The following is a 27,652-nucleotide window of genomic DNA, read 5'->3' on the forward strand; positions in this document are numbered from 1 at the left end:
GATCAGAATTTTGAATGATTTGTTGGAGAATTCGGTTTTCTAATTCCCATTGGTCAGGAAGGATTATTTGATTCCAAGGAATGGTCCTAGGAATAGTAACGTTAGCTTTAGAAATATCTGTTTGTAACAGAAGGGTTTCTCTATTGGAATTCAATTTAAAAGCTTTTCTACCGAAAGCAGAATTCATTACTTTGTAATAAACTCTGTAAATGAGAGCTATGGGAATAGATCCTTCATCTATAGAATAATTATGGGTCTTTATTTGAAGGGTAAGCGATTTTAAAATATTTTTTGTCTTTGAGAGAAACTGTAACGCCAGGATGGCTATTGTCACGCCCCGCACCCTACGAGCGCGCGATCATCCCGCGATGGTTGATCATTGAATGCGACGTCCCAGACACGTCGCCGACCCAACCCAAACATCAGAGATTAGGCACGCGCGGAAACAAATAGAAACAACCCGGACAATTAATAATGACAAGGGGTAACAATAGCACAAAACAATAACTGTAATTCCTACACTTGGCAGATACATACGACGTCTACAAAAGAACAATTCCTAAGCTAGGCCACAACAACATAACCACATTCCTCAAAAGGGACAAAGGTTTACAAACTTAACTCCTCTACAAAGGGGGACTCAAAATACAATATACTTGACCCGTCCTCGATCTCCGAGATACCCTTGCAGTGTCTCCAATCACTCACGGTTGCGAATCTGAAATGGTTATATAATAACCGTGAGAACGAGTCTCAATAAGCAACACCCTAAACCCCACGTAGGCCAATGCGTACCCAGACAAGTCGTACATGCAATCTACCCCATAACATATAAAATAAAAACTCATCCTTATACTTACCTCACCATCGAACCCATGTAAACTCTGCACGTTAGTCAAATCGCGACAAGACAATAATACTAACTCAATAACATATCACGATCAATCAAACGCCAACCACACTGGCACTCAATCAATCACACCAATTCAATCACACATTCAATTAGCCAGTCCAATCAGTTCAATCAATTCAATCACACACAACTCGCATGCGTGGTCGAACAACTTCCACGACCTCCCAGGTCCTTTCACACTACCCGCGCCACTGCGCCTCAGGCCCAATCTCACAGCCCGCGCTACTGCGCCTCAGGCTCAGCCCTTAGATCAAGCCGGGCTCGGTCCCGCGTAACCACGCCTCAGGACATTTTTCCCCTTCCAATGACCCGCGTAACCTACGCCTCAGGTCTGGTCATGCCTTTCTCGCCACACCCGCGTAACCACGCCTCAGGTTGGCAGCCCTCCGATCAATCCGGGCTTTTCTCATGCACATGCACCACAACACAATTCGCCATTCTCACAAGTCATACCAATCAAACTCAAGGCATGCTCACCGCAATATTCCACCAACCCGACCTTCAAGTCGGTCACATTCAGCTATCAATTCCACTCACAAATGCCACGATAAGCCAATCATTGACCCACCAACAATAGCCACAAACATACACCAACAATCATCCCAATTCCAATTCACAAGCTCACGATTCCGACATTCAAGCCGGCCACAATCACACGTCAACTTTCCCACACACGCCAAGACAATACGGATATTTAGCACGTCACAATTTGCCACGCAATCATCACAATTTAATCCACCACTTATCACCTAATTCAAGTACTAATCATATTCTAACCAACTAATTCATTTTCTAACTTAGTCATTGAATTAATTCTAATTAATCTCTAAACAAGTCTAATAATACCCATTGTACTAAATAGGGATTAGAATGTCACTTACTTGGTTTTGGCCCGGAGAAAATCGGCTCGGGCCTAAAATGGCCCGGGTGAACAGTGTCTCACTCGGCACGGGCAAGGGCGCGACGGGCGCGGGGCTCGGCCATGGCGCTCGGCCATGGGCACAGCCCTCGGCCACGGGCACAAGGCGCGGCACGGGCACGGTCGCGGGCAAGGGCACGGGCGCGGGCAAGGGCACGGGCGCGGGCAAGGGCACGGGCACGGGCACGGGCAATGGCTGGTCGGCTGGCCGGCTGGGCTTGCTCCGGCAGCTGGCGGTGGCGGCGACGCGGCGGCGAGCAGGGCGGCTCTCCGACGACCAGCTCGGAGGGAGAGAAGAGAGTCGGCCGGAGTGGGGTGGCGAGGGAGAGAGAGAGCTGGGGCGGTGAGGGCTCGGAGCCGGCGATGCTCGGGCGGCATGGCGGTGGTCGGTGGCAGAAGGGACGCCGGGTGGTGGTGGACGAGGTAGCGACGGAGGCAGGCAGCGGCGAGCTGCTCCCCGACGACGATGGGAACGAAGGAAGAAGAAGAGGAAGGTGGCCGAGGCGGGTGGCGCGGCTGGGGGCGTTCGGCGGCGGCGGCGACGTAGACGCTCAGGCGTCGGGGCGATGCTGGGGAGCTGGCTGGACAGCGGCCAGGACTCGTCGAGCACGGCGGCGAGCCGAGCTCGCGCGCTCGGGAGGGGGAGGAAGGCAGCGTCGGGGCGGCTAGGCAGAGGTGGCGGTCGGATGGTGTGCGGTGGTGACGAGCGACGGAGGTCGGTCCGGCGAGCGGCGATTGGCGAGCCGGGTCGGGCCCAGGCGGCGGAGGTGGCCACACGTTGAGCTCGTCGGGGAGGAAGAAAGAAGATCGAAGAAGAAGAGCAGAAGCGAAGAGAAGGAAGAAGAAAGAGAAGAAGAAGGAAGAGGAGAGAGAGAGAGAGAGGGTGTGTGTCAGGGGGTGGGTCTGCATGGGTGTGGGCTGAGGGGACGTTTGCTTGGGGAAGACGTGCGCGGCCAGAGGGGGAAAAGAGGGGGAGAAAGAAGGAGAGAGAAGGAGGGAGAGAGAAAGAGAAGAGGGACGGTAGACGCAATGAGGAGAGAGAGAGAGCACGCGCGGCGTGGGCATGTCAGAGGAGAGAGGAGAGAGAGTAAGAGAGAACAAAGTTAATATTTATCCTCGAGCGCGAACCAACGGACACGGTTCAAACTAAATATCGATTTAACGGTCACGATTCAAATATTAAATGCGATCCGATGACCCAGATTCAAAACCGAAAGCGATCTACCGGTCCAAAATAAGCCTCGCATATAAAAAGGGACAAAGGCCGAATTAATTAAATCAAACTATAGCGAGGGGGTCTACTAGTCCAAATTCGCACCCGGTCAAAAACTCCCATTTTTCCATTGTTCCTGACAATCTCAACGCTGGCTACGATAATATTGACACCGTCCAATTTATTTTTCCTGAAACTCCCGAAAATCGACTGCCAAGTTCGAGGTCTAAATAACGGCCAAATTCGATCGAATGCGATTCTAGCGAAATCTCAAGATTTAAAAATAATAACCGGGAGTGATCAGTTCCCGGGCGAGATTTTTACTATAAGCGCATTGACGAAATACCCGTTTTATAAATCCCAAAAATGGGCCGAAATTCAGGATGTCACAGCTATCAAAGTGAATCGGTCCGCTGCAGAGACTTGTTTCTACGGCTCCAAGAATGGATTCATCGTATTTTAAAAGTCTTGCATCTCTCAAAACAAGAAGCAAGGAAGTATCTAATCCTTCTTTAGTAAGGGATTTTGCACCGACCTGCACTAGACCTATATGCATGTAATTCCATTTCTGGGAATGTTTCTTTATAGAATCCTTATTTAAGAGTTGTATTGAAGCAAAAGAGTTTGAAAGCGGTACATCTCTTTCTTCAGTAACAATGACATAGTCATTGTTCCCAAAGAGTTTAAACTTGAAATGTTCATAAATTCTATCAAGTTTAACTTTCGGAATGAACCAGTTTTCAATGGATTTATCGAAATCTTCTATATTAATTTCTTCTCTATTTATTGGTCCTTGATCAGAGGACATTCGTGATAAAGAACTAGAAGAAGACTCAGATCTCCTTAATAAGTTCATTGCAAAAGACTACTTTCTTCTTTTCAATAGATTTCGACGATGCTTACCAACGGACTTACTACCCCACTAGGCTTTACTGCCTGGAACACATCCAGAAATCTCGCGAAAAGACCTCCACGAAGGAAATCGTCTTTATTGCGAATGAATTTATAAAGAATATCTTTATCTACCCCTTTGGCTCTGATACCATAAATAGCCTAGGATTTGGGGATTATAAATAGAAAATTTAATCTGAACGTTTACGTTTATTAGAAAGGATTCTGGGGAATTGTAATAAAAAGAATAGGACAACAAAGATGTATGTAATTTTTAATCGTCGCTCTAAATATTCAAAATATCTAATATATTGAGAAAATAGATAAAGGATATGAGATATATTTCTAGATCTAGCAACAGCAAAAATATATTCTAATATAAAAGTGCATATTTCTATGCAGAAAATTATTAAATAAATAAAATTAAATAAAAGCGCGAGCATTATAAATAATAAAGAAACCGTAAGCTAAATGTGGCGGATAATGGTGGAGGTTTGATAATGAGTATAGATGGATTAGTGGTGATATATATCACCACTAATCCATCTATACTCATTATCAAACCTCCACCATTATCCGCCACATTCATCTGTCACCATTATTTGTCAGCACCCGCTGGCCACAGCCTCCACATATGCATAGAACAAAGAGAGAGACACACTCAGATAAAAGGACATGACGAACAAACCAGCACTGAGCTTAGAAATTAACACTCGGACTGTCGTTTTCGCGTCAACTCCTCATCGGTGACCATCATCAAACACAACAGGGAAACATGCCAATACAGAGAAGAGACGAGCAGAACAAATGCATTCGGTTCAATTTTAAATGTCACACCCCGATTCCTACTAGAATCGGGGAGTGGCGTGATATCCTTCCACTCGAAGGACGAAGCCTCAAACCATACCAAAAAATCCAACTCTCGAAAGCCTCCACGATATCGCTCTGATTGTATTGGCCACCCATCAAGGGACATGAAAAACATGAAAGATGAATGGAATGATCAACCACAGCTTAGTGAGTAGTACATCTCTTCTAAACATATTGAACAACCACTATATATGTATACAGAGCAATATCAGAAACTCATAATCCAAACTCAATGTATTAAATACATATAGAATCACATATGAGTTGTTTTATTTCAACAAAGCTTTATACAAGTCAGAAATAATTATTTAAATCCTCCATTGCAATTCAAACATCAATGGTCAAGTCCATTGATCAATCTCATCAATTCACACGTAAATGGTCCATTCCATTGGTCAATCTCAAATCATCAATCAATGATCAATTCCACGCTCTATATCCAACCTAGCTCTAGAGGTGGCTCCCACGAAATTTATGTTATCGTATAGCACTTAGCCATTGACCAACGTATATCAACAATACAAGGCCCTAGAGATGGCTCCCACGAGACTTGCATCATTGTGTAGCACTTAAGCTTTGACCAACGCATATCAATAGTATAAGGTCCTAGAGGTGGCTCTCATGAGACTCACGTTGCCGTGTAGCACTTAACCATTGACTACAAGGCCCTAGAGATGGCTCGCATCACCGTGTAGCACTTAGCCCTTGACCAACACACATTAACGGTACAAGGCCCTAGAGGTGGCTTCCACGATACTCGCGTCATCATGTAGCACTTAGCCCTTGACCAATACATATCAATAGTACAAGACCCTAGAGTCGGCTCCCACGAGACTTGCGTTACCGTGTAGCACTTAGCCCTTGACTATAAGGCCCTAGAGGTGGCTCCCACGATACTCGCATCATCGTGTAACACTTAGCCCTTGACCACACATATCAACGGTATAAGGCCCTAGAGGTGGCTCCCATGAGACTCGCATCACCATGTAGCAATTACCCTTTGACTAGTCCATATCACAATTGGTTTCACAAACCAAAACATATAGCCTTTCATAAATCAATTCTTTCCACAAAACCAATTCAGAATCAATCTCATAAACCAGAATACTTTTTGTAAAACATTTCTCAAATCATTTCAGGACTCATCTCATAAACCTATTTCACAAACCGAATCAAATAATCTTTCACAACTCAATTTATCAAATACAATGCATTTCATGAAGCATTTCACAAATCAATACATATACCTTTCATAAACCATACTCAAAGTTGTGAGCTTTTCGTAATTCTTCACAAAAGGTTTTGCAAACCTAAAATATATAATCTTTCTCAACCGTTCCTCAAACAGAATATATATTTCCACCAGACATTTCTCGCGCTATTTCGGAATTCATATCATAAATCAATAACATTTCGAAATGCCTTTCATTAAACATTTCTCAAACCATTCACAATAACCGAAAGTAGTAAATACCCGGTCCAACATTTTATGCAACAAACATACTCTTTCATAACTCATAATATATTGAATCTCTATCGCTTTTAAAATATGAATTTATAAATTCATAGAAGAGATAGCACCACTCACCTGGTAATGCCCAAAACTAGTAACACACAGCTAAACGAGCCAACGATCTCGTAATCCTAACAATTAAACAAAAATCGACATCAAAACTAAGTAAAATACTACAACGACTACGGATCGGATAAACAACACTTAAATGCTAACAAAATAACTCATACGCAACAACAAATTGCTGACCCAAAGCGATTATTCAAAGCTGTTCGCAACGCGAAACCCTAAAATTCTCATGCCAACCAAACTGTTGCTTCAAAGTGACTCTCGTCAAAACCCACAGCTCTACAACGCCATAATCCACAATTTCCATGAAATCTCAAATCCCAAAAACTCAAATATCGGACTTCACGGTTCAAATTTCAGAAAACTTCAAGTTTGTACCCTAATCCTAAAAACTACTTCGATTAGACAAGAGATGGGTGAGAGCACTTACCAAAACAATCATACGCAGCAACAAATTGCTCACCCAAAGCGATTACTCAAAGCCGTTCACAACGCAAAACCCTAAAATTCTCACGCCGACCAAGCTATTGCTTCAAAACGACTCCCGTCAAAACCCACAGCTCTACAACGCCATAATCCACAATTTCCATGAAATCTCAAATCCCAACAACTCAAATATCGGACTCTGCGGCTCAAATTTCACAAAACTTCAAGTTTGTACCATAATCCTAAAAAATACTTCGATTAGACGAGAGAAGGGTGCGAGCACTTACCAAAACAACTTATATGCAACAACAAATTGCTCACCCAAAGCGACTATTCAAAATTGATCGCAACGCAGAACCCTAAAATTCTCACGCCGACCAAATTGTTGCTTCAAAACGATTCTCATCAAAATGCACAGCTCTACAACGCCATAATCCACAATTTCCATGAAATCCCAAATCCCAACAACTTCAATATCGGACTTCACGGCTCAAATTTCACAAAACTTCAAGTTTGTACCCTAATCCTAAAAACTACTTTGATTAGACGAGAGAAGGGTACGAGCACTTACCAAAACAACTCATACACAGCTGCTCACCCAAAGCGATTATTCAAAGCCGTTCGCAACGCGAAACCCTAAAATTCTCATGCCAATCAAACTGTTGCTTCAAAACGACTCCCGTCAAAACCCACAGCTATACAACGTCATAATCCACAATTTCCATGAAATCCCAAATCCCAACAACTCAAATATCGGACTTCGAGGCTCAAATTTCACAAAACTTTAAGTTTGTACCATAATTCTAAAAACTACTTCGATTAGACGAGAGAAGGGTGCGAGCACTTATCGAATGTTGCGAATCGGAGTTGAATTGGCTTGACAAAATTCCCATAGCGTGTACATGCTTTCTCTTTTCCCTCTCTTTTCTTCTTCTTTTTCTTCTTCTTTCTTTTTCCCCTTTTCTTTCCCTTTTCTCTCTTCTCCGCGCGTGCTCTCGGTCTAAATGAGCTGAATCGTCGCTTTTTCTTTCTTTTGTTGACCCTTCATTTTTCTTTTTTCTTTTTTTTTGCAGGTCCCACCACTTTTTGACCTCGTAGAATCCAATTATTACGTTAATAATAACGAAATATAGAATCGATTCGCTAAGAAAAATGATTAGTCTATGTCCACGCACCTTTATATTGGACAAAATCATGATCTTTTTCATGTCTGTGTCTAAGAGGCATATTATCAAACAGTTGGTAATCAGTAAATTGTGAAATAAAATTTAGCTATCTAGGACTCAGATTCATGGCCTTGTCCATGAACTGTGAAGAAGCTTCAATTGGTGGCTAGATTTAAGGCAAGAGTTTTGATTATTGCCTTCAATTGGAGTTGAGGCGAACGAATGAGTCTTGCTCACAAACTCGTCGGTTCAAGGACCTCGGCCGCAAAGTAGAGTGAAACAGAGCAGGTTCTGTGCTCTTCAAATATCAGTGTTGGCGTTGACGAACGACGGCTGGCATCCTTTGAGACGATTAAGAAGCTTCAAGAATCGATTTACAACGAATTTTTGCTCTCGTGGATTCTCTACTATCTTTGTGTATGATATTCGTTTCTCTCTGAAAAACAATGTTCACCAAGGCTCCGTTCGTTTCGCAGAAAATATTTTCAAAGAAATAATTTTTCAGGAAATTGACAATATTTTCCCGTGTTCGGCTAAAACCTGAAAATGAATCAGAAAATATTTTCCACCGTTTGAAATCTGATTTGATTTTCTCAGGAAAATTACCTAAAAAATTTGAATTTTTAATTATTTTATTTTAAAATTATTTTTCTTTTCTTTTCTTTCATTTTCATTTTTTTTCTTTTTGCTTCGTCCTCGACTGATCGTTGGCCATAGTGACGATTGGTGACCGGCCACAGGCGAGCTCGAGCCCAGCCATAGATCCGTGAGGCTTGAGCTCGCCAGATTCCGACGAGGTCGAGCTCGCCCGAGACCAACAAGCTTGGGCCTCGCCCAACTCGCCAAATATGGAGAGGCCTGAGCTTGCCCAAGGCCAGTCGAGCGAACTCGGGCCTTGCCAGATCCGGCGAGCTGGGCGAGGCGACAGAGGTCAGAAAGGCTCAGGCAACCTCGGGCGAGGCGACGAGCTCGAGCTTGCTTGTGGCCGGTTGCCGATCGCCGCTATGGCCGATGACTGGTCGAGGAAGAAGCAAAAAGAAAAAGAAAGAAAAGGAAAAAAAAAGAAAAGAAAAAGAAAAAGAATTAAATATTTAAAAATAATTAAAAACTCAATTTTTTAATAATAAAAAATAAAAATAAAAATAAAAGGAAAATGTATTTGGTGAAAGAAAGTGCTTGGTCTAGAGGTGAAAGAAAGATGTGAAAAGTGGAAAATATTTTTTCCACTTTTGAAGGTGTTTTTTCCATTGTGGAAAATATTTACATTGACTAGTTTATTTTCCATGAATCGAATACCGAAAAATTCGAAAAATATTTTTCTGGAAGTTGTTTTTCGTGAAACGAATGGACCTAAGAAGAAAATGTGGTCGACGCTGGAGTTGAGACCTGTAGTGATCGGCAATGGAAATTCGTTCAGCGTAGCTCGGAGAGAATTTTTTTATAGTGGGCCTAGCTTCTGGGTTTTTATGGGTCTAAGTGAGGTAAATTGGGTTTCATGAATTGGGCCAATACGAATGTATAAATGGCCGAATTGGGCTGTCTTTTTATTTATTATTATCTATTTGTTATTTTTGTATTTTTACAAGAAACGAAAATTAGAATTGTTAACTAAAATTCAGGTGTCAACACACTTTCGTCAAGATAATCCCTTAAGGTGTTCCCCACACGTTCTACTTGCCTTTTCCCACGAATATCAGATTTCATTGAAGTCCCTAAACCCATGGTGAAGACTTCACGTTGCAAATATGCCCGATATGGTCCCATAAGCCAACTTGGCTTTGATATCTTGGAATTTAATCATTAGTGAATCTTCCTAGCCACGGTTACAGACAACTGTATCAATTAAATTATTCGAAGATAGATGCACAGACACATCCAAATTATCACCCCACAAAAAAAGCTAAACCCCTAGAATCTTTAATCACCAATTATCTAGAGTTCAAACGCTTGCAAATACCTTCCACTTTGTTACTAGGTTGTTCAGTTTCCATGAGATAGTTCATATTGGGCGTTTCTTGAACCAAAATGGTTCCTAAACTCTTGAACGGGGAGTGGCCAGCACTTGACAGTTCTAGCTTAATAGATTCATAGCGTGTGGGGTGGCTGATTAAGGCTACCCACCTGAGCCTGACGAGGGATTCAGCTTGCAACAGAACGGAAGCATCCAACAAAGCAGATTCATCTAAGCCATAAGCTTTGAAGCCAAAGGAATCATACGATTCACAACGCTTATTTTTCTTTAGGATAATTACATAAATGATCCGTGAACTTTGGCCCAATGAACAATGTTGTCTCTCAACTTTAAATTTATTCAATATGATTCTTGAACTTTTGTACGCGTTCAATCTAGTATCTAGACTATATGAAAATATTTATGGACTAAATTGAGTTTGTACCAAAAGTTCATGGATTACGTTAAACAAATTAAAAGTTCAGGGACGATATTGCATATTGAGTTAAAGTTCAGGGACCACGTTGAACAAATTAAAAGTTTATGGATTATATTGCATATTGAGTTAAAGTTTATAAACTATTTATGTAATTTACCCTTTTTCTTTTTATTTTGAAGCCGGGAGAATCTGCAGGTTCGTCCCCTAGGCTTTTTTTTAGGGGCACATTCTTTTCCAAAATTGCACTCGAAGAGGGGTCTTACCGCAAATTGAACTCAACTTGGGCTTTCAAAATGGATTTCTTTATCAGGATTTCGGGAAGGAAAAGCCATAAGACTTTTTTTCTGCATCCCAAGTAGATGGGAATCTGTCTAAATCTAGGAATATCTCCCCACCAACTAATCATGCTGAGTTGTTCTGACCCCCCGTGGTATGCCAAGAGTGTTAGGTTGTAACGTCGAAGGTGTCGCCCAAGACTGATGCGAACTTCTTTTTAATCATTAACATATATCACGTTAGAATTTTTTTTTTCATTTTAGAAAGATGATATACTTGACAAAATAATTACCTGAGCTGAGACTACATTAGTTTGGGTAATGAAAATGGGATTGGACAGATGGGATTTTGAAAATGAGGTGGTGGAGATTGGGAAAAATTACCAAATCAGTTCTAAGCCGACTATACTGATGTCAATTTATTTTTAAACTTTCCAATTTTGCCACCGTTGACGCTGTAAATGATGCTATAGTTGACCGCGAAAGAATTTTGCTTTTTCTTGCTCTTCTTCACCTAGCCATCGGCTTGGGGCGTGACACAACAAATCCCCATGGATGGTGATCAATATCTTTCCAGCTTTTCTCGCGACTCTCCAGGTTTTCTCCCCATGGACAAATTTCTAGGGTTTTAGCGATCTCTAGATCTAAGACAGACAAGAATCTGATTTCTCTTAAGAATCGAGGAAAGACTCAACAGGATCTAAATCCAATCGAAAATGACGAAGATGAAAATCTAAAGTTTCTCTCTTTCTCTTTTCTTTCGGGAAAACAGGAGACGGATAAATGGAGAAGGGAGTTTAAGAGAATGAGGGTTTTGGAGGATGAAAACGAAGAGGATTGGACGAGGAATATAGCGTGACAAGAAACAACTGCTAAAGAATGAAGATAGGCCAAACTTATTGTCAAATTGGCAATTTCTTTAGATATTACCAAACTTATTATGGGGACGGACTTCTCTGTTTCAGAAATCAACTTCATCACTTCAATTTGGTGAAACATTCATTTCTCAAATTGGAAGTATGCTCAAGTATTTTCAATAGGTCAAAATTCTTCATAATTTTAGGAAGGGAAATGCATGTGCAAATTGGTTAGCAAATTGGGTTATCCAACCCAACAATGTGGTTGATAATCATGTATTAGATGGGCCATCAATAGGTTTGCTTCTTTTGTTGTTAGGGGATCAGATTTGATCATGTTTTATTAGGAGAATAATGATGTCATTTTCTGGCTTTGCCCCTTTTCTGACCCCAAAAAAAAGATGGGCCAAACTAACCTTAAGGAAAAAAACAGATGAATTGCTGTAACAAAGAACTTGAGGAAGAATATGAGTAAGGAGAAAAAGAAAAAAAAGAAAAAAATCTGGAAAATTAAAAAAAAATAAAACGATGTCATTTTGAGTAGAGTTTTACACATCATACACCGGCTTTTCCAGTTAGGATGGTCAGCGATAACTAGAAAATCAATCGAAAAGACTATATTGGAATTATCCGTAAATTGTATGTTGGAATTATGCGCAAATATTTAGGAATTTATTGATAAAGTTAGAAAGTTTAAGAGTGAACAGGCATTTGTATGATGGCTTTAGAATTAATTTGGTATTTTCTTTGGAGAGAGTTAGGATTGTTTATATATTATGCTAAAATTAATAAGAGTAAGGTCGAAGATTATGATAAGGATTAGGTAAACATGTGAGCTTCTATTCAAAGAGGCAGATGCTTCGATGGAGTTCCCTACATGATTTGAAGACTGTTGACGGATTCAATGTGTTAGGTGTGAACTAAAAGAAAACGTCTTTAGATATCTTTCACGGATTCAAATATGTTAGGTGTTTCAAGGAAGTCAATTACGCGCGGTGGATAGAAGCACTGGCATTTGACCTTTACGTTTAATTATGCTGGGGTCCTCTTTAGGGCCCATCACCTAACCTTCCGCAGAAACCACGTCTGTTGACTGACGGCCGGGTCTCTGTTACTCTTACTCTCCCCCCGAAGAACACGAACCTTCTTCAGTATTTCCAAGGGGAGTTTGTTTTTTTTTTTTGATCGAAACCAAGGGGAGAAATTGAGTACGCGTTATTCATGAGGGGACCCAACCAGCCATCAAGTTTGACTTGACTAGAGGGGGAGGTCCAAAAGAAGACAAGGCAAGCACTAAAAATATCTGCAAAGAATCATCTTTTGTCGTTTATCAAAAGAAAACAACGCAAGGACTGAAAGCATCTGCTGAAAATCATCTGTCGTTGTTCATCAATCCTATTATGCAGCAGAAAAGCAAATTTCTTTTCAACTTTTCCCCTCGGATTGCCGTAGACATAGGGCAGGGTCAGACCAATGCAAACGAAGGGATGCCCGGTGTCGTTTTGGGGCGTTCTTTTTCGGTGCTTGTCGCGACGATTTTTGTCTGTATGCTCGCATTCAATCTTCTCAAGATGAAGAAGAAGAGTGCAGATAAAATTACTAATTATGAACAACGTTCGAATTCTTTCCTAAAGGATCTCTTGTAATATCTTAACAGTACCTACGTTTCCAGCGTATAATTAATATTACCAAAATATACATAGTCCTAATAGTAAAGTTCAATCATTCCATCTAATACCAAAGAATTATTTCTCAACCATCTATAAGAAAGCATTCTTTCTCAAGTTTGGAAATAGTTACTCATCCTTTAGCATATTTCACAATTGGAAGCATGATTGTTGCAAAATATAGCTCTTAAATTTTGGGGACTTTTTTGCTAAAAGTTTCTAACAATAATTCCTTAGACTTTGGAATGTAATGAAATTAGAAAATTTTGGTAGTGCCAAGATTTATAGATGAATATGTGAACTTTTTTTTAATATAATTGTCAGACATTTTGCATGTGGCGGGAGAAAGAACTAAAAAAAAGGAGATAACTAAGGGGATGAGAGAGTTAATCGATCGAGGTTAAGATTAAGGCTCCGTTTGTTTCAAGAAAAATGAATGATTTGGAAAATATTTTCTTAAAAATAATCGTTTGTATTGCTTAGAAAAATGAATGAACGAAAAAAATTTCATTGTCCATAAAAATATTTAGACTAAATTGTTATTATTAATGAAAATATTTTTTATTAACTAATTACTTCAAGCGATTTTTAGAAAAACCATAGCTATGAGGGCCAGGAAAGAGACATGGATATAACATTTAGCAAGAATGTTTGAGGAAGGCTACCATTGTTAGGGTAGAGCTAACTCTCATCAAGATAGGGCAAACTTCCAAACACACTTAGAGGGAGTTAAGAACAAAGTGGAAGATTGAATTGGAGAATTTAATGTGTATTTCAACATGCAATAATAAGGAGTACATGAGACTATTTATAGGCTTTACAGGATGACAATCTCCAATAACAAAATATTACAAAATCAATTACAATTAATCACAAAGATATCCATAATATTATAAATATCCAAAATATCATAAATAATCTAAATTTATCTAACATCCCCCCCCCCCCCCCCCCCGTTTGTTGAAAAGATCATGAAAGTGCCCAGGTGTATCTACCTTTGTGAAGATATCAACAGTTTGATTAGTAGATGTAATGGAAACAAGTTATATAGTGCCATGAAACACGTGATATTGAATGTTTTGATAGTCAATTTCAATATGCTTGGTGCACTCATGGAAACCATCAACATGATTGGCTATTTGAATAGCACTTCGGTTATCGCAATAAATGACTGTTCCACTATTATGACCAACTCACATGTCTTCTAATAACCAACATAACCAAAGTAGTTCTGATGTTGTATCAGTAAGAGCACGATATTCCGCTTTGTTACTAGATCAAGCGACAACAGTCTGTTTCTTGCTACGCTATAATATGAGTGAGGTACCAAGAAAGAAGCAATAGCCTGTAGTGGAGCGACGATCAAGAGGGTCACCAGCCCAATCAACATCAGAATAAGCCTTCAACTCTAAAGTAGAGTCAACACAAAAATGAAGACCATGAAATAATGTATCCTTGACGCAGCGAAAAATACGAAGGACAGTAGTAAAGTGAGTCGTATGCAGTGCGGTCATGAACTGATTGACTATGTGAACGACATAGGCAATATGAAGATGAGTAATAGTGAGATATACAAGACTGCTAACCAACTGTCGATAAAGTGTGAGATTCGAAAGAGTAATTCTATCATTGTCATCAAATTTGGCATTTGCCTCAATTGGAGTTGTAACAATTTTAGTATCAGTGAGTCTCGTGCGAGAAAGAAGATTAGTAGCGTATTCTGCTTGAGAAAGATAATATCCTAAAGAGTCTGAGGTAACCTCTAAACCTAAAAAGTAAGTAAGTCACCCGAGATCTTTCATTTCAAACTGTTGATTGAGATACTACTGGAGCTTTGCAATATCGATATGATCATTACTAGTAATAACCATGTTGTTCACATATAATAGCAGTAGAATATACCCTCGAGATGTTTTCTGAATGATTAGAGCATTATCATGGACACTGGATCTAAAGCCAAGACGTTCCATGGTGGAATTGAACTTCAAATACCATGCATGAGGAGCCTATATCAGTCCATATACAGCTCTTCTTAAATGACATATTTTATTAGAAGCAGTAGTGTACCCGGGAAGAGACTCCATATATACTTCCTCCGTAAGATTGCCATTAAGAAAGGTATTTAAAATCCATCTCGAATAGAGGCCATTGTTTAATAGCTGAAACAACAAAAAGACTTCAAACAGAAGTAAGACATGCAACTGGAGGAAATGTCTCATCATAGTCAATCACATACTTTCGAGTAAAACCTTTGGTACTAGTCGAGCTTTGTAGTGTTTCACTGTACTATTTGCCTTAGTCTTGATCTTATACACCCATCTACAACCTATAGTAGACTTTCCAAGATGCATATCAAAGTATGAAATTCCGCCATTACCTGCTACCAAAGAGGGTTTGTTTGAGCTTCTCTATATGTGCGAGGCTTGTGAATATAAACAATAGTAGAATAACAATGGAAATCACAAAGTCAAACAGAAAGGTTGACTTACATGAGTGGAACGAAGAACGAGAGAAGAGGGAATGACTAAGGGTGGAGAATCCGCGGATGGTGCAGACAAGTCAGGAGTTGCCAAAACAAGCAACGGGAATAGCCTTTCACAGTAACTGAAGTTGCGGCTTGGTGGAGAATCGAGAGCAATGTGGCCACTAGTGCCATGATGACTACGTGGAGCGAACGCAGCCTATAGGGTTGGCATTGTGATGATCACGGTGGAGCAATGCGACCTATGCAGCTAGCGCTGCAAAGCAGAGTTGATTACGCTTCTCAGGAATCTAGCTCTGATACCAAGTTAAGAACAAAATGGAAAATTGAATTGGAGAATTTTCAGTGTATTTCAATATATAATGATATGGACTACATGAGTCTACTTATAGGCTTTATAGGATGACTATCTACAGTAACAAGATATTATAAAATCAATTACAATCAATCACAGAGATATGCAGAATATTATAAATATCTAGAATATCGTAAATAATCTAAATATAACTAACAAAGAGAAAGAGTTACCTTTTCCTCTCTTCATGTTTTCAATTTTTTAATGAAAATTTCTTATTCAACACTTGCAAATTTATGAGCCGTTTCTATTAGTTTTTCCTTTTCGATTGAATACTAATAATCGATATTAGATTTAATGAATATCAGTGGTTGGCACTCAATGAAGGCGGAGATAAAAGTATATTGCTTTCAATTAGATGCTTACAGTGAACCCCCGCATGCTTGGAGCAAATGTGGAGAGATTATTACATGACATGGATGCATGTGAGCCTAATACATTTGAACCCTTTAAATTGGTGGATCACATGTAAAACCCACATCATGTAAGGGTGATAATGCATTGAACTCATATGCATTCTAGAATGTCTCACAAAATATGGGCATCACCATTGTAACTTTAAATTTTACATGCGAGCGATATCTATAACTTGTAAGTTGTAACCCGACGAAAGGGTCCATGGAAACTTCCCCCAACAAGGGAAAGTGGCATCTAGAGTTTGGAAAGACAAGATGTGCATTGCACTGCTCCAAATCCGTAACCTTTAGTATTAGGTAAATCAATAGTCACCTTGTTCTCGTTTATTGGAAAGAGAAGATGTGCATTGCATTGGAAATCGTTCAGAAAGCATGTGCCCTCCACCCAGAAACCTTGTGCTCTGCATCCAGCCTTTTCATATGTTTATCTACTATCTTTTTGTGTAGCCTTTTCATATTTCGTCGTATGTGCCCCACACACTGAAAGATAAACATATGAAAAGGCTGTGCTCTCCACCCATAAACATTTTCATATGTGCCCCCCACATTGAACGATAAACATTTTGATATTCTTTATCGTTCAAGATGCACGTGCTCTCCAGTCAGAAAGCATGTGCTCTCCATCGAAGAAAACAAATTAATTTCTGCCAGTCTATGCCAGCAATAGGCGTGCCAGTCGAACAAATTAATTTCTGCCAATCTATGCCAGCAATAGGCGTGCCAGTCGATCAACAATATAATTGACGCCTCTCTCTTTTCATTTCTCACTCACTCTCTCTCTCTCTCTCTCTCTCTCTCTCTCTCTCTCTCTCACATTAGGCCTCTCTCTCAGCAATTTTTTAGAGTATTGTCCACTGATTGGTCCTCGCTCGTTTTCTTTGATCTGTTCCCTCTTGAAAGTTCTCACCTAGGCTTGTTTACGTTCTTCTCTCTCCGATCTTGTTACTCTCTTGGCATCTCAGATCGCACAAGGTAATCGCTTTCTCATCTCTCAGTAGTGCGTTGTCTCCATTGATTTTTTCCTTTGTTATCGGAATAATTGGCTGATCTAGTGTGTTTTGGGCTCTTTTTGTCTATTGGGGATGTGGGTGGCCGCTAACGTGGTAGGTCACCAGCTCATGGTTGACTTCCGTGAAAAAAGAAAGCCTTTGCTATCGACTGTAGATGTGACTAATCAGTAATCATATGGCCTCTCTGTCTGATTGCTTGTTTGCATCGTAATTAAGTGTTGATCCTTTGTTAAACTAGAATGAGTTGGAATGCAAGCACGCCAGATTCTATCTCGCGCAAAATTACCAGTACTCGCCTGAAACCAGGGACCATCTTTTCATGGATTGTGAGGTTTCTCTCTGAAGGTCTAAGATCAATTAAATGAAAAAATGAAACAGAAAAGAAAAGGTTGTAGGACGGTGCTTGGCTGGTTCCAGGATCAATCAGTTCGATTTTCAATTTAAAAAAAAGGAACCTGCTTTGACAGGGTAAGTTTCAAGATCTTGGTTCGGGATCTACACACCGGAACCAATCATCCATAAAAGTAAGTACTTTCTTCACCTGATTTTATTTGGCAATTTTGCCTCCCTGTAGAACATTCCAAACAAATAATATGTATTCTTCCTCGAATTATTGGACCAGATAATTCTAAAAGGTATATTCCCTTTCACCTCCAGCGCAATTTCTCCCTTCAGAGCTTTAAAAATTGATGGAGTCAAGTTACCTGAAAAAAGAGGAAAAAAAAGTTGCATGAGTTAATAAAAAAGTACAGTTCACATACAAAACCAAAACCGACAATAGCTGATATGCGAAGATTTGAGTATTTTTAACTCTATTGCTCCTTTTTCGAAAAGAAATTATATTGCTACTTTTTACCTGCTCATTTGGAGTCATTTAACAAATTATAGCTCTATTTGCAGACATTATATTAATCAATATTTTAAATTTGAAAGTTTGAAGTGAATAGCTCGATGATATCGTATCATAGACTAATTTATTAGAAATTTTTGGCATGTGGGGCCAGCATGGAATAAATAAGAGAGAAACGACAATGACCATTTGGTCATCTCTACCTCTCATTTTCTACTTCATTAAGAATTTGCTAGACATCGCCAGCTAAGTGCACACAGTCGAGGCAAGCACGAGTTGAGACAAAGCTAGTCGAGTGAAAAAAGGAAATGGGAGAAAATAAGAGAGGGAAAGTCAAAATTCCTCAAAATATGTTTGGATACATGTCGATTGGAAAATGATGTGAATGGAACTTGATTTCATTGATAGACTTGATTATCCTTCATGGCCCTAAAGGAAATATTTCCTTTTCAATTAAAATAATTTTCATCAATTTCCTTCATAATTTGAACAGCCGAACAATTGAAAGTTTTTTCTCGATTAATTTTACTTATGAGTGATGTCTAAAACTTATAAACCCATCATTTAAAGACATGATGGATGGAAATTTTCTCCAATTAGGAAAATGCACGCATCTGAAGGGCGAAGTCCATTGGGCAACAATTACATGACACTACTTTAGTTTGGCCAATGGAAATGGGGTTCGACAAAAAGGGTTGGGAAAATGAGGTGATGGAGATAGTGAGGTTTGTTTGTATAGTTGGCTAAAAATAATAACAGTAAGGTCGAAGATTATGGTAAGGATTAGGTGTCATGTGAGCTTATATCCTGAGGAAGATGCTTTCATGGATTTTTCTACATAATTTTAATATCTTAGGTGTGAACGAAAATAATTTGTCTTGAAACATCATAGATGCGTGTGAAGTTATGTAGTAGTAAAATATATGTTTTCGTTTAATTACTTCTTTCAATCTGTTGTGGCTTTCTGAACAGGGGCCTCTTTAGGGGCCATCACCTAATCTTCCGTAGTCAAACCACGTGGGTCAACCTAACTGAAGGCCGTATCCCTGTTACCTCTCTCTCTCTCTCTCACCTTCTTCATCATTTCCAAGGGGAGAACATAACGTACTCGTGTTATACGTGAGTGGACCAAGCCAACAAGTTTGACTTGACTAGAGGATGAGATCCAAAAAAAGATAAGGCAAGGACTACAAGCAATTGCAGAAAAGCATCCTAGAAGCATCTTTCGTGGTTCGTCAATCCTTTTGAGCAGCAGAAAAGCATCTTTAGTTTCAACTCTCCGCCTCAGATCGGCATGGACAGAAGACAAAGTCAGAGAAAGAGAAAGAGAAAGAGAGCAAAGAAAGAGAGCAGTGAGGGAGCATCCGCTCCTTCGTTCATCTCTACTGAGGGAGCATCCGCTGATGCTCCTTCGTTCATCTCTACCGAGGGAGCTTCTTCGTTCATCTCTCCGGAACCTACAAGACAAGGTGACGATCGATACGACGTGTTTTTAAGCTTTAGAGGCTCAGATACCCGCAATGAATTCGCCGATCACCTCTACCATGGATTGTTTGATAAAGGGACTGTACCGATTTGGGTGTTCAGGGACGATAACATCCCAATTGGCGAGAAATTTAGTTCACAGCTTCTCAATGCAATCGCACAGTCTAAGATTTCGATTCCCATCATCTCCGAAAATTATGCCTCGAGCAAATGGTGCCTCCGCGAGCTATTTCATATCATGGACCGCAAGAAGAGCACGTCACACATAGTGTTGCCTATTTTTTACAAAGTGGACCCAGCGGATGTGCGGCATCTACTGGGAAAATTTGGGAAAGCCTTCCATTCCCATAAGAAGCGCTTCGATGAGAAGGATATCAAGGAAGGGCAACAAGCACTTATAGAAGTGAGTTACTTACATGGATGGGTATCAGAGAAAATTGCAAACGGGTACTTCACTTCCACCTGAACTTTATATATCTTTTGTGATAAGTTTTCTTATTTACGTAAAACCTATGGAAAATGGATGAACTTCTTCAACTACATGCTCATGAAACATTTCCAAAATGTCCTAATGAACAACTATAATGCCCAAAAGACAACAAACACTAGTACTTCCCAAGATGTTCCCTGAAAACTAAACCAACAACAACTAAAACCAAAGTATCCCGCAGGGCCCAAGAATTTACAATTGTATCGAGTTTAAGAAACAACAACCCGTCCAGCCAATAGTATCCATCACTAAACAATATTCCTACGAAGGACTCCAATGCTCAGTCTTCCAAAGCTTGATTACCACCAGATAAAATCGAAGTCCTATTGCTAACGGGAGTTGGCTCAGTTGTAAGGATCGAACACTTCGCATTGACCGTGTCTAGGTTCAGTTCCTCCTGCTAGTAACCGCCCTGCTGGTAGGTGTGTAAGTCCTTTAATGTAGACTTGTGGGATTCCCTGGCCGTGGAATGGGGTAACCTCTCTTTCTCCTAAACATTTTTTAACCGAAAAAAATCGACCTCCTGTCCTTTAACTAGCAGCAACCTTAAACCTTATAACAGATATTATACTTCTAAAGACTCTTAATGAGCCAGGGGCACCACCTTATTTCATTTCAACAAGATCTGTCTGTTGGCAGAAAACGTAGGGGAAAAAATAAAATGACTGCTATTTCATCATTCTCCATCGTTATTTGTAAAACCAAAATATCTTCCATGTTAATTGGCTCCATCCATCCTTCACATATATGTGGGTGTTCTTGGATGAGATTAAGTATAACTCGAAGTTATCATGGATTTTGTTGATTGACAGGCATGAAGGAGAACTGGTGAAAAAAGTTATCAAAAGTGTTCTGAACAAGTTGCGACCTGATTTTCAGCTTGATGTTACTAAGCACTTAGTCGGAATTCGTGATGATGTGATGAAAATAAGGAAATGGGTAGACACTCCTGCCAGTGATGCTCGAATGATTGGAATCTATGGCATGGGTGGGATTGGTAAAACAACTCTTGCCAAGGCCATTTACAATGAGCTGTCGAATGACTTTGAGCATCGTAGCTTCCTTCCCGATATTCGAGAAAAAGCTCATCGCAATGATATTCATTATCTACAGAATCAACTAATTAAGGAAATACTGCAGATCGAGAGTCAAGTTTGGACATGTGATGATGGAATTAGTTTGATCAAACATAGATTCAAAGGAAAAAAGGTTCTCATTCTTCTTGATGATATAGATCACAGAGATCAACTATATTTTTTGGCAAGAGAAAGTAGCTGGTTTACTCCAGGAAGTATTATCATTGTCACAACTGAAAATAAAGCAATTCTTGATCAATCTGAATTTAGGGTGGACTATGAGCATAAAGTGAATAAACTAGATGAGGCGCATTCTTTGCTTTTATTTAGTAGACATGCATTTCGTGACGACCGTTTTCCTCAGGACTTTGAGGGTTTCTCTCATATTATCGTATCCACCACGGATGGGCATCCCTTGGCTCTTAAGGTAATAGGTTCATACTTGTATGGAAAAAGAAATCTAAAAGTATGGCAAGATGTGCAAATGGAATTAGGGAAAGAACCACATGAAGATGTCCAAAAAATATTGGGGATAAGTTATGGTGCATTAAAAGATGAACATCAGGAGATTTTTCTCGATATTGCATGTTTCTTAATTGGCGAAGTGAGCAAATTCGCCATTTACATGTGGGAGGACTGTGGGTTTTGTGCAAGTCGAGGAATTGAAGAGTTGAAGCTAAGGTGCTTGATAGAAATTGATGAAGATGATAAGTTAAGGATGCATGGTCAATTAAGAGATTTTGGAAGGAACATTGTTAATCAAGAACGACCGTCCCAGACACTTTGCAGATCATTGCTCTACAAGGATGCCATCAAAGTACTAATGGGAGGAAAGGTAACATATGGCACTCCTTTTTTCCCTCTCCTACATATTTTCATATACTTAATCTGATCTATTCTAATCTTTTATCTGGTATGAACATATGCTCCTAGTTTTATGGAAAAATTCCATTGATGATTCATGTCCATCATAGAGTAATTGTGACAACTAGTTGTATTATAAGTTTTGAAAGATTGATAAGACTAAAATAATAAATAGAGATGCAGTTTAAACATCATAGATCAAACAAATGAAGATTTCTTTTTCCATAAGAATAATAGATAATAGGTGCCAATTATAATAAACTAATAATCAAACAAAACAGCAGCATTGAAATTAAGGTGTCAAATTCACAGCTATCACATGTGCTTGCTTTCTAGTACGGTCAAATTCGCTGCGGTGCTCCTATGATTTAGGACCCCAATGTTCGATATGTTATTGCTGCATTTTGATCCTGAGGGTAGCCGTCCCTCCCTCCACTAGTTATGTCTATCTTTTTCCACTAGTTATATCTATCTTTTTCCATTCTTCTTTCGTCTTAATAGATGCGATAGCAAAATCCCCAATTCAGAAAATCTTATTATTGTATGTAAGGCTGTATCAGGTTGACCTTGTTCATCTCGCGGATTAGGTTAGGTGTATGACAAAGAGTGATTTTTCCTATCTCTTTCTTTGTTTCTTTCATTGCACTGCCTTTTCCTTTCAACTTTTCTTAATAAACATTTCTTTCATCTCAAACTCTTTACCGCGACCCTCGCTCAAACCCAAGAACTGTATTGCTAACGAATGTCACCACTCGCTTTTTACACATACTCTACAAGAAAAGTTTTGCTTTTCAAAGCAGTGATTGAACACTTCACAAATGAATTGATAACCGGGTGATTCCTTAGCTACTTAACAAGTGACTCATGGGCACTCGTTAACGTATTCTTTTAAAAATTAAGAAAAATTTATATGAAATTCTACAAGTCCACGTTGGTATGTTTTAAAAGGTTTCATGTATTTCGCCTTGGATAAAAGTTAAAGCGCATGCGATATAAAATTGTTAAAAACATAAGGTAAAACATTGGGGTGTGTTTGTCTTAGATTTTTTATAGCAAGAATTATTTCCTTTTTACTTTTAAGCCAAAATGTAACACCTTGTTCAAATTTCAAAAGATTGTCAAAAAATTAAATGTGTGTTTACGTGTGTCTGTATATATATGACGAGGTTAGAAAGATGACAAACTGTATGATTCCAAGATTTAGAAAAGCGAAAACAAAAAAATCTAGACACTCAGTTGATTGATTTGATATACAGGGACCTTATACGATCAAGGGAATTTGTCTCGACAAATCCGATGACCATCTCCAGAGATACACAAATGAACAATTTGAGAACTTACAGAGCTTAAGGTTCCTTAAATTAAGGCGGGCGGCTCTAAGTGGAGACTTTAACAGATTGTTTTCTGAATTAAGATGGCTTCAGTGGTTTGGCATTGAACCCAATCTGTCTTTTTCGACAAAGAATTTGCATCTACCGAAATTAGTGGTGATGCAGTTGTCAAACAACGAGATCACAGAACTTTGGGGAGGATGGAGTTCAATCATGGTAAGATGGAAAAAAGACATCCTCTGTGATTTCTTGTTTGTTTTGCTTTGTCGATCAACTCATTTTTTGACTGATTATTCTCCTTTGTATAGTTGGCAAAGCGGCTGAAAGTTCTTGACCTTACATGTTGCAAATATTTAAGCCGTACTCCTAATCTCTCGGCTTTCACAAAGTTGGAGATACTCATCTTGAAACATTGTGATAAACTAGAGCAAGTCGACCCTTCTATTGGTGAAGTCAAGAGCCTCATTTTCTTGGACTTGAGTGACTGTGGCAGTCTCAAGGAGCTACCAGGAGAAGTGGGCGAATTAGTAAAACTAAAAGAACTTATTTTAGATTCTACCGGTATTATTGAGATTCCTACATCGATTGGTTCTTTGAGGAAGTTGGAGAAACTGAGTGCTAGGGGTTGTCGGTCATTGATAGAAGTCCCAAGTGAAATCGGTGACTTATCTTCGCTCAAGATTCTTGAAATCAGTAGCGCACCGTTATCTGACCTACCGGGAAGCATCTCGCGTCTTTCTTCTCTCCAACACCTTAAGCTACAGGACTGTCACAAGCTCCAGTGGTTGCCAGAGCTTCCTTCAGGCTTAACATATCTTATGGTCTCTCATCATTGTCCCAGGTTGCCGCAAGATTTTTGCCTAATCCCCCAAGAAGAACTTGGTCTTGAGGGATGTGATCTACTTGAATATATCCCGGAGCTTCCCTCATTGTCCTTGAAACTTTGTGTTGTCTCCTGTCATAAGCTGATATTGCCAATGCTCAACATATTCGAGCACTTGGAAGAGTTGTCAATAGAAAGCTGCAGTTCCATTGAAAGATTGGACCTTTCACAATTAAATCGTCTGAAACGATTACGTGCTAAGTATTGCTATAATCTAGTTGAAATTCAGGGTCATGATCATTTGGAGTTCTTGGAGGAGATTGTTATATATCATTGCAGGTCCATTAATAGACTGATCCTTCCAGAATTACAGTGTTTGAAGCAATTAAAGGCCAACTCTTGCAACAATCTAATCGAAATTCAAGGTCTTGAAAGGGCGAAGTTCTTAGAGGCATTGCATATCTCTGATTGTAGGTCCATTGTAAAATTACCTGAACTATCATGCTTTGCAACCCTGAAAGAGTTGAACATCAATGACTGTGGCAATCTACTTGGTGTTGAGACCCTGGAGAGATTCTTGTCTTGTCGAAGCATGTACATAACGGGGTGCAAATCCCTAGAAAAACTACCAAACCTGTCGAAATTTAAAAATTTGGAAAAATTCACAATGAGGTATTCTCTTGGTGTTACAGAAATTCCTGGGATTGAGGAATCAAGATCTCTAACATACATAGATATCACAGGATGCGACTCAATGGAGACTTTGCCAGATTTGTCGGGATGTCACAAGTTACTATATCTAGTGGTAAGAGACTGCAAGAAACTTACTCAGATTCGGGGACTTGAAAAGTTGGATTTAATTTATTTGGATATTTCTGGGTGTGACTCATTGGAGATACCGCAATTACCTGGAACAAGCGTCTTTAGACAATGTGAAGGATGTCAATATGAACTTTTCTATGAAAAGATAATTCTCTGTGAAATGATTATGTTGCGGTAATGATGACGTGATAATTCTTATACCCATATTGAGACAGTGAGACAAGTCATGTTTCCTTAACAGAGGTAAGAAAGTGAACTGTCATTTTTTTTCGAGATTCATATACAACTTTTCATCACTATCTTGTTTTGACAAGAAGAATTTCCCTGACAGGGTTCTGTTACTTCTGTATTTCCCTAACTTCCTAGTCTTACATAATTGGAGTGGGGAAGTTGGTCGTAGAAGCTGACATGATGCTTCAGCCAAGATCAAAATGGAAATCCAAATTTGAGTCTGATTACATTAGAAGGTGTTGGTCATCTGGTAAGATTCTTCGTCCTTTAACGACCGACGTGAGCGAATAGAGTAACATTTTTCTCGAAGCTATATTTTAAAGAATTTTTTGCTCGACACTGGGTATCTATTTGATTTGGATTGCCTAAATATACCTGCTGTTGATTGCATTATAGCAATGTTTTCTCAAATATTCTTCGATTGGCTGCTTTCCAGACAGATTAACGGCTTGTGAGGCAACAAATGACAATATTGACATAGGTAAACAAGAATTACGAAGTGATTTACAATTTCCCTCATAGTAAACCTAGGATTTAAATTTTTCATCTGGAGGCTGATGATCTTCTGCTGCTCAAAATTGTAACTGCGCCCAGATCCATTTTTTTCTGCTCTGTGCCAAACTAGTATTATCCTTGGCCATTTCTATATCCTTTTGTGAGCTTTTTATGTGTAAAATTTGACTAATGGTAGATATCCTGTTTAGAACATACACCTTTCAAACCCTGTCAAGTTTCTTATTGTTCCCTCGAGCATGAATTCCCAGTAAGTATGAGAAACTGAGCTAAAATAAAAATCAAGGTTCAAGTTTATATGGTGGGTGATTGAAAAAAAAAGTAATTTTGGCTAATCTGTCATGTATGATTGTAGACCAGTTTTCTATAACTAGTAGTCAGACTGTCATTTTGAAAGATTATCAATCAAGGTAACTGGTGCTGCTTTTGTGACGGGTCTGGTTGGTTTAGGTAATGATCAATTTGGACTAAAGATTCAATGAGCTGTATCAGTGACCTTTTGCATAATTGGGACAATTTTTTGCCTGTTCTGTGAAACAAGCTGGGGCGAGGAGCTCAATAATTTGCTAATTAGTTTGCATCATTTGATCATATTGTTGTCATGGAACCATTTTATCACATGATGCTAAGGAACTTCAAATTCCATACCAGAGACCGATCAAAATGAAGAAAGTGGATTTTACAGAGGAAGCAACAACCACAGCTAAGGGCCATCTTGCGTGCCAACCTTGAAGAGTCTCCTGGGCCAACTGGAGTGTCCTAAGGAAGTTTTGATCTTGATCCGGTCTGAACAGCACATACCTGAATGATCGTGAATGTAGTTTTTTCAATTGAATATGCTTTCTGATGCTCATTAGGTTCCATCTCTCTGTTACGTAGCTGCTGAATTTTCTGTAAGTTACACTGACGCAGAGTTATTTGGTGCAGTTGTTTTCTGATGGCATCACTCTCGAACTTGATCAGGCTCTGTAGAGGGAGGTATGCACTGCTAGTCGTACCATTACTATGACAGAGTAACTTAGGTGCTTATGCTATATGAGCTGTGGAATTTCACCTGAAAATCAGTATACAAGGGTGCATAATGACAATCTCTTTATTTTCTCAGTTTATTAGTGCGATAATATACTTTGAATGTTGTTGTATAGATTTCTGATTTGATAAGCTCAGTTCTCATGCATGTGGAGTTGAATTAGTAAAGTTGAAATTTGCTTCCTTGCAGAGCATCCCATATTTTGCTGATTTTGCTAATTGTATATTGCGAAATAACCAAGTAACAAGTACATCTTTCTGTTATGTAGTTTAGGCGCTTCATCTTTTTAGCATAATCTTATTAACATCAATTCTGCTCCTAAACACAAACAAGGAAAGTGTTGCTAATTGCTTACTTCTCACAAGTCGTCGTTTTCTTTTTCATCAGCCAGGTAATGAAGTCTCTGTTGACTGCGGTCCAACTGCAAACTAATAAGAAACACATGGAATGTTTGGTAAGACATTCATAGATTTTGCTACTGGTACAAATGATGTTTAGCATTTGTACCTTATCTTTCATGGCATAAATTGTGATGCTACGATCTCAAATATCTTCATCTATTGATAATTAGTTAATCCTATTCTTCTTGTGTAGATTAGAAGCTGCATTTCATGAAATTCGGAGAAAGTCCCTAAACACCATAGGATGGAGATGCAGGCAGGAATGAGCTATGTTGTCAGACATTATTCAAAGGCATTCCAAAGT

At 39.4% G+C, this 27,652-nt stretch overlaps 2 protein-coding genes across 2 annotated transcripts in view; both read left to right on the top strand.

Moving 5' to 3' along the window:
* The window catches only part of LOC130137617 (disease resistance protein RUN1-like), a 75,337-nt gene extending 52,553 nt beyond the window's left edge, over window positions 1–22,784 (top strand). Inside the window, exons 2-4 of the mRNA XM_056309296.1 lie at window positions 19,267–20,214; window positions 21,070–22,168; window positions 22,758–22,784. Coding sequence (XP_056165271.1) covers window positions 19,577–20,214; window positions 21,070–22,168; window positions 22,758–22,784 — 1,764 coding nt within the window. The 5' untranslated portion in view covers window positions 19,267–19,576. The remainder of the gene's footprint in view (window positions 1–19,266; window positions 20,215–21,069; window positions 22,169–22,757) is intronic.
* Window positions 22,785–23,408: 624 nt separating this feature from the next.
* On the top strand, window positions 23,409–25,411 carry LOC130137819 (disease resistance protein RUN1-like). The gene is made up of 2 exons (XM_056310122.1): window positions 23,409–23,744; window positions 23,837–25,411. The coding sequence occupies exons 1-2, from the start codon at window positions 23,688–23,690 to the stop codon at window positions 25,349–25,351; spliced, it is 1,572 nt and encodes a 523-aa protein (XP_056166097.1). The 5' UTR covers window positions 23,409–23,687; the 3' UTR covers window positions 25,352–25,411.
* The last annotated feature ends 2,241 nt before the right edge of the window (window positions 25,412–27,652 follow it).

This window comes from Syzygium oleosum, unplaced genomic scaffold (assembly GCF_021117445.2).
Source record: "Syzygium oleosum isolate NSW1041296 unplaced genomic scaffold, Sole_v2.1 Sole_v2.03, whole genome shotgun sequence".
Lineage (NCBI taxonomy): Eukaryota > Viridiplantae > Streptophyta > Magnoliopsida > Myrtales > Myrtaceae > Syzygium > Syzygium oleosum.

Bases quoted from the DNA above. Each gene is read 5' to 3' on its own strand.
- LOC130137819 (XM_056310122.1), top strand. From the start codon at position 23,688: ATGCAGTTGTCAAACAACGAGATCACAGAACTTTGGGGAGGATGGAGT. The intron at 23,745-23,836 runs GTAAGATGGAAA...TCCTTTGTATAG, and splicing joins GAGGATGGAGTTCAATCATG to TTGGCAAAGCGGCTGAAAGT.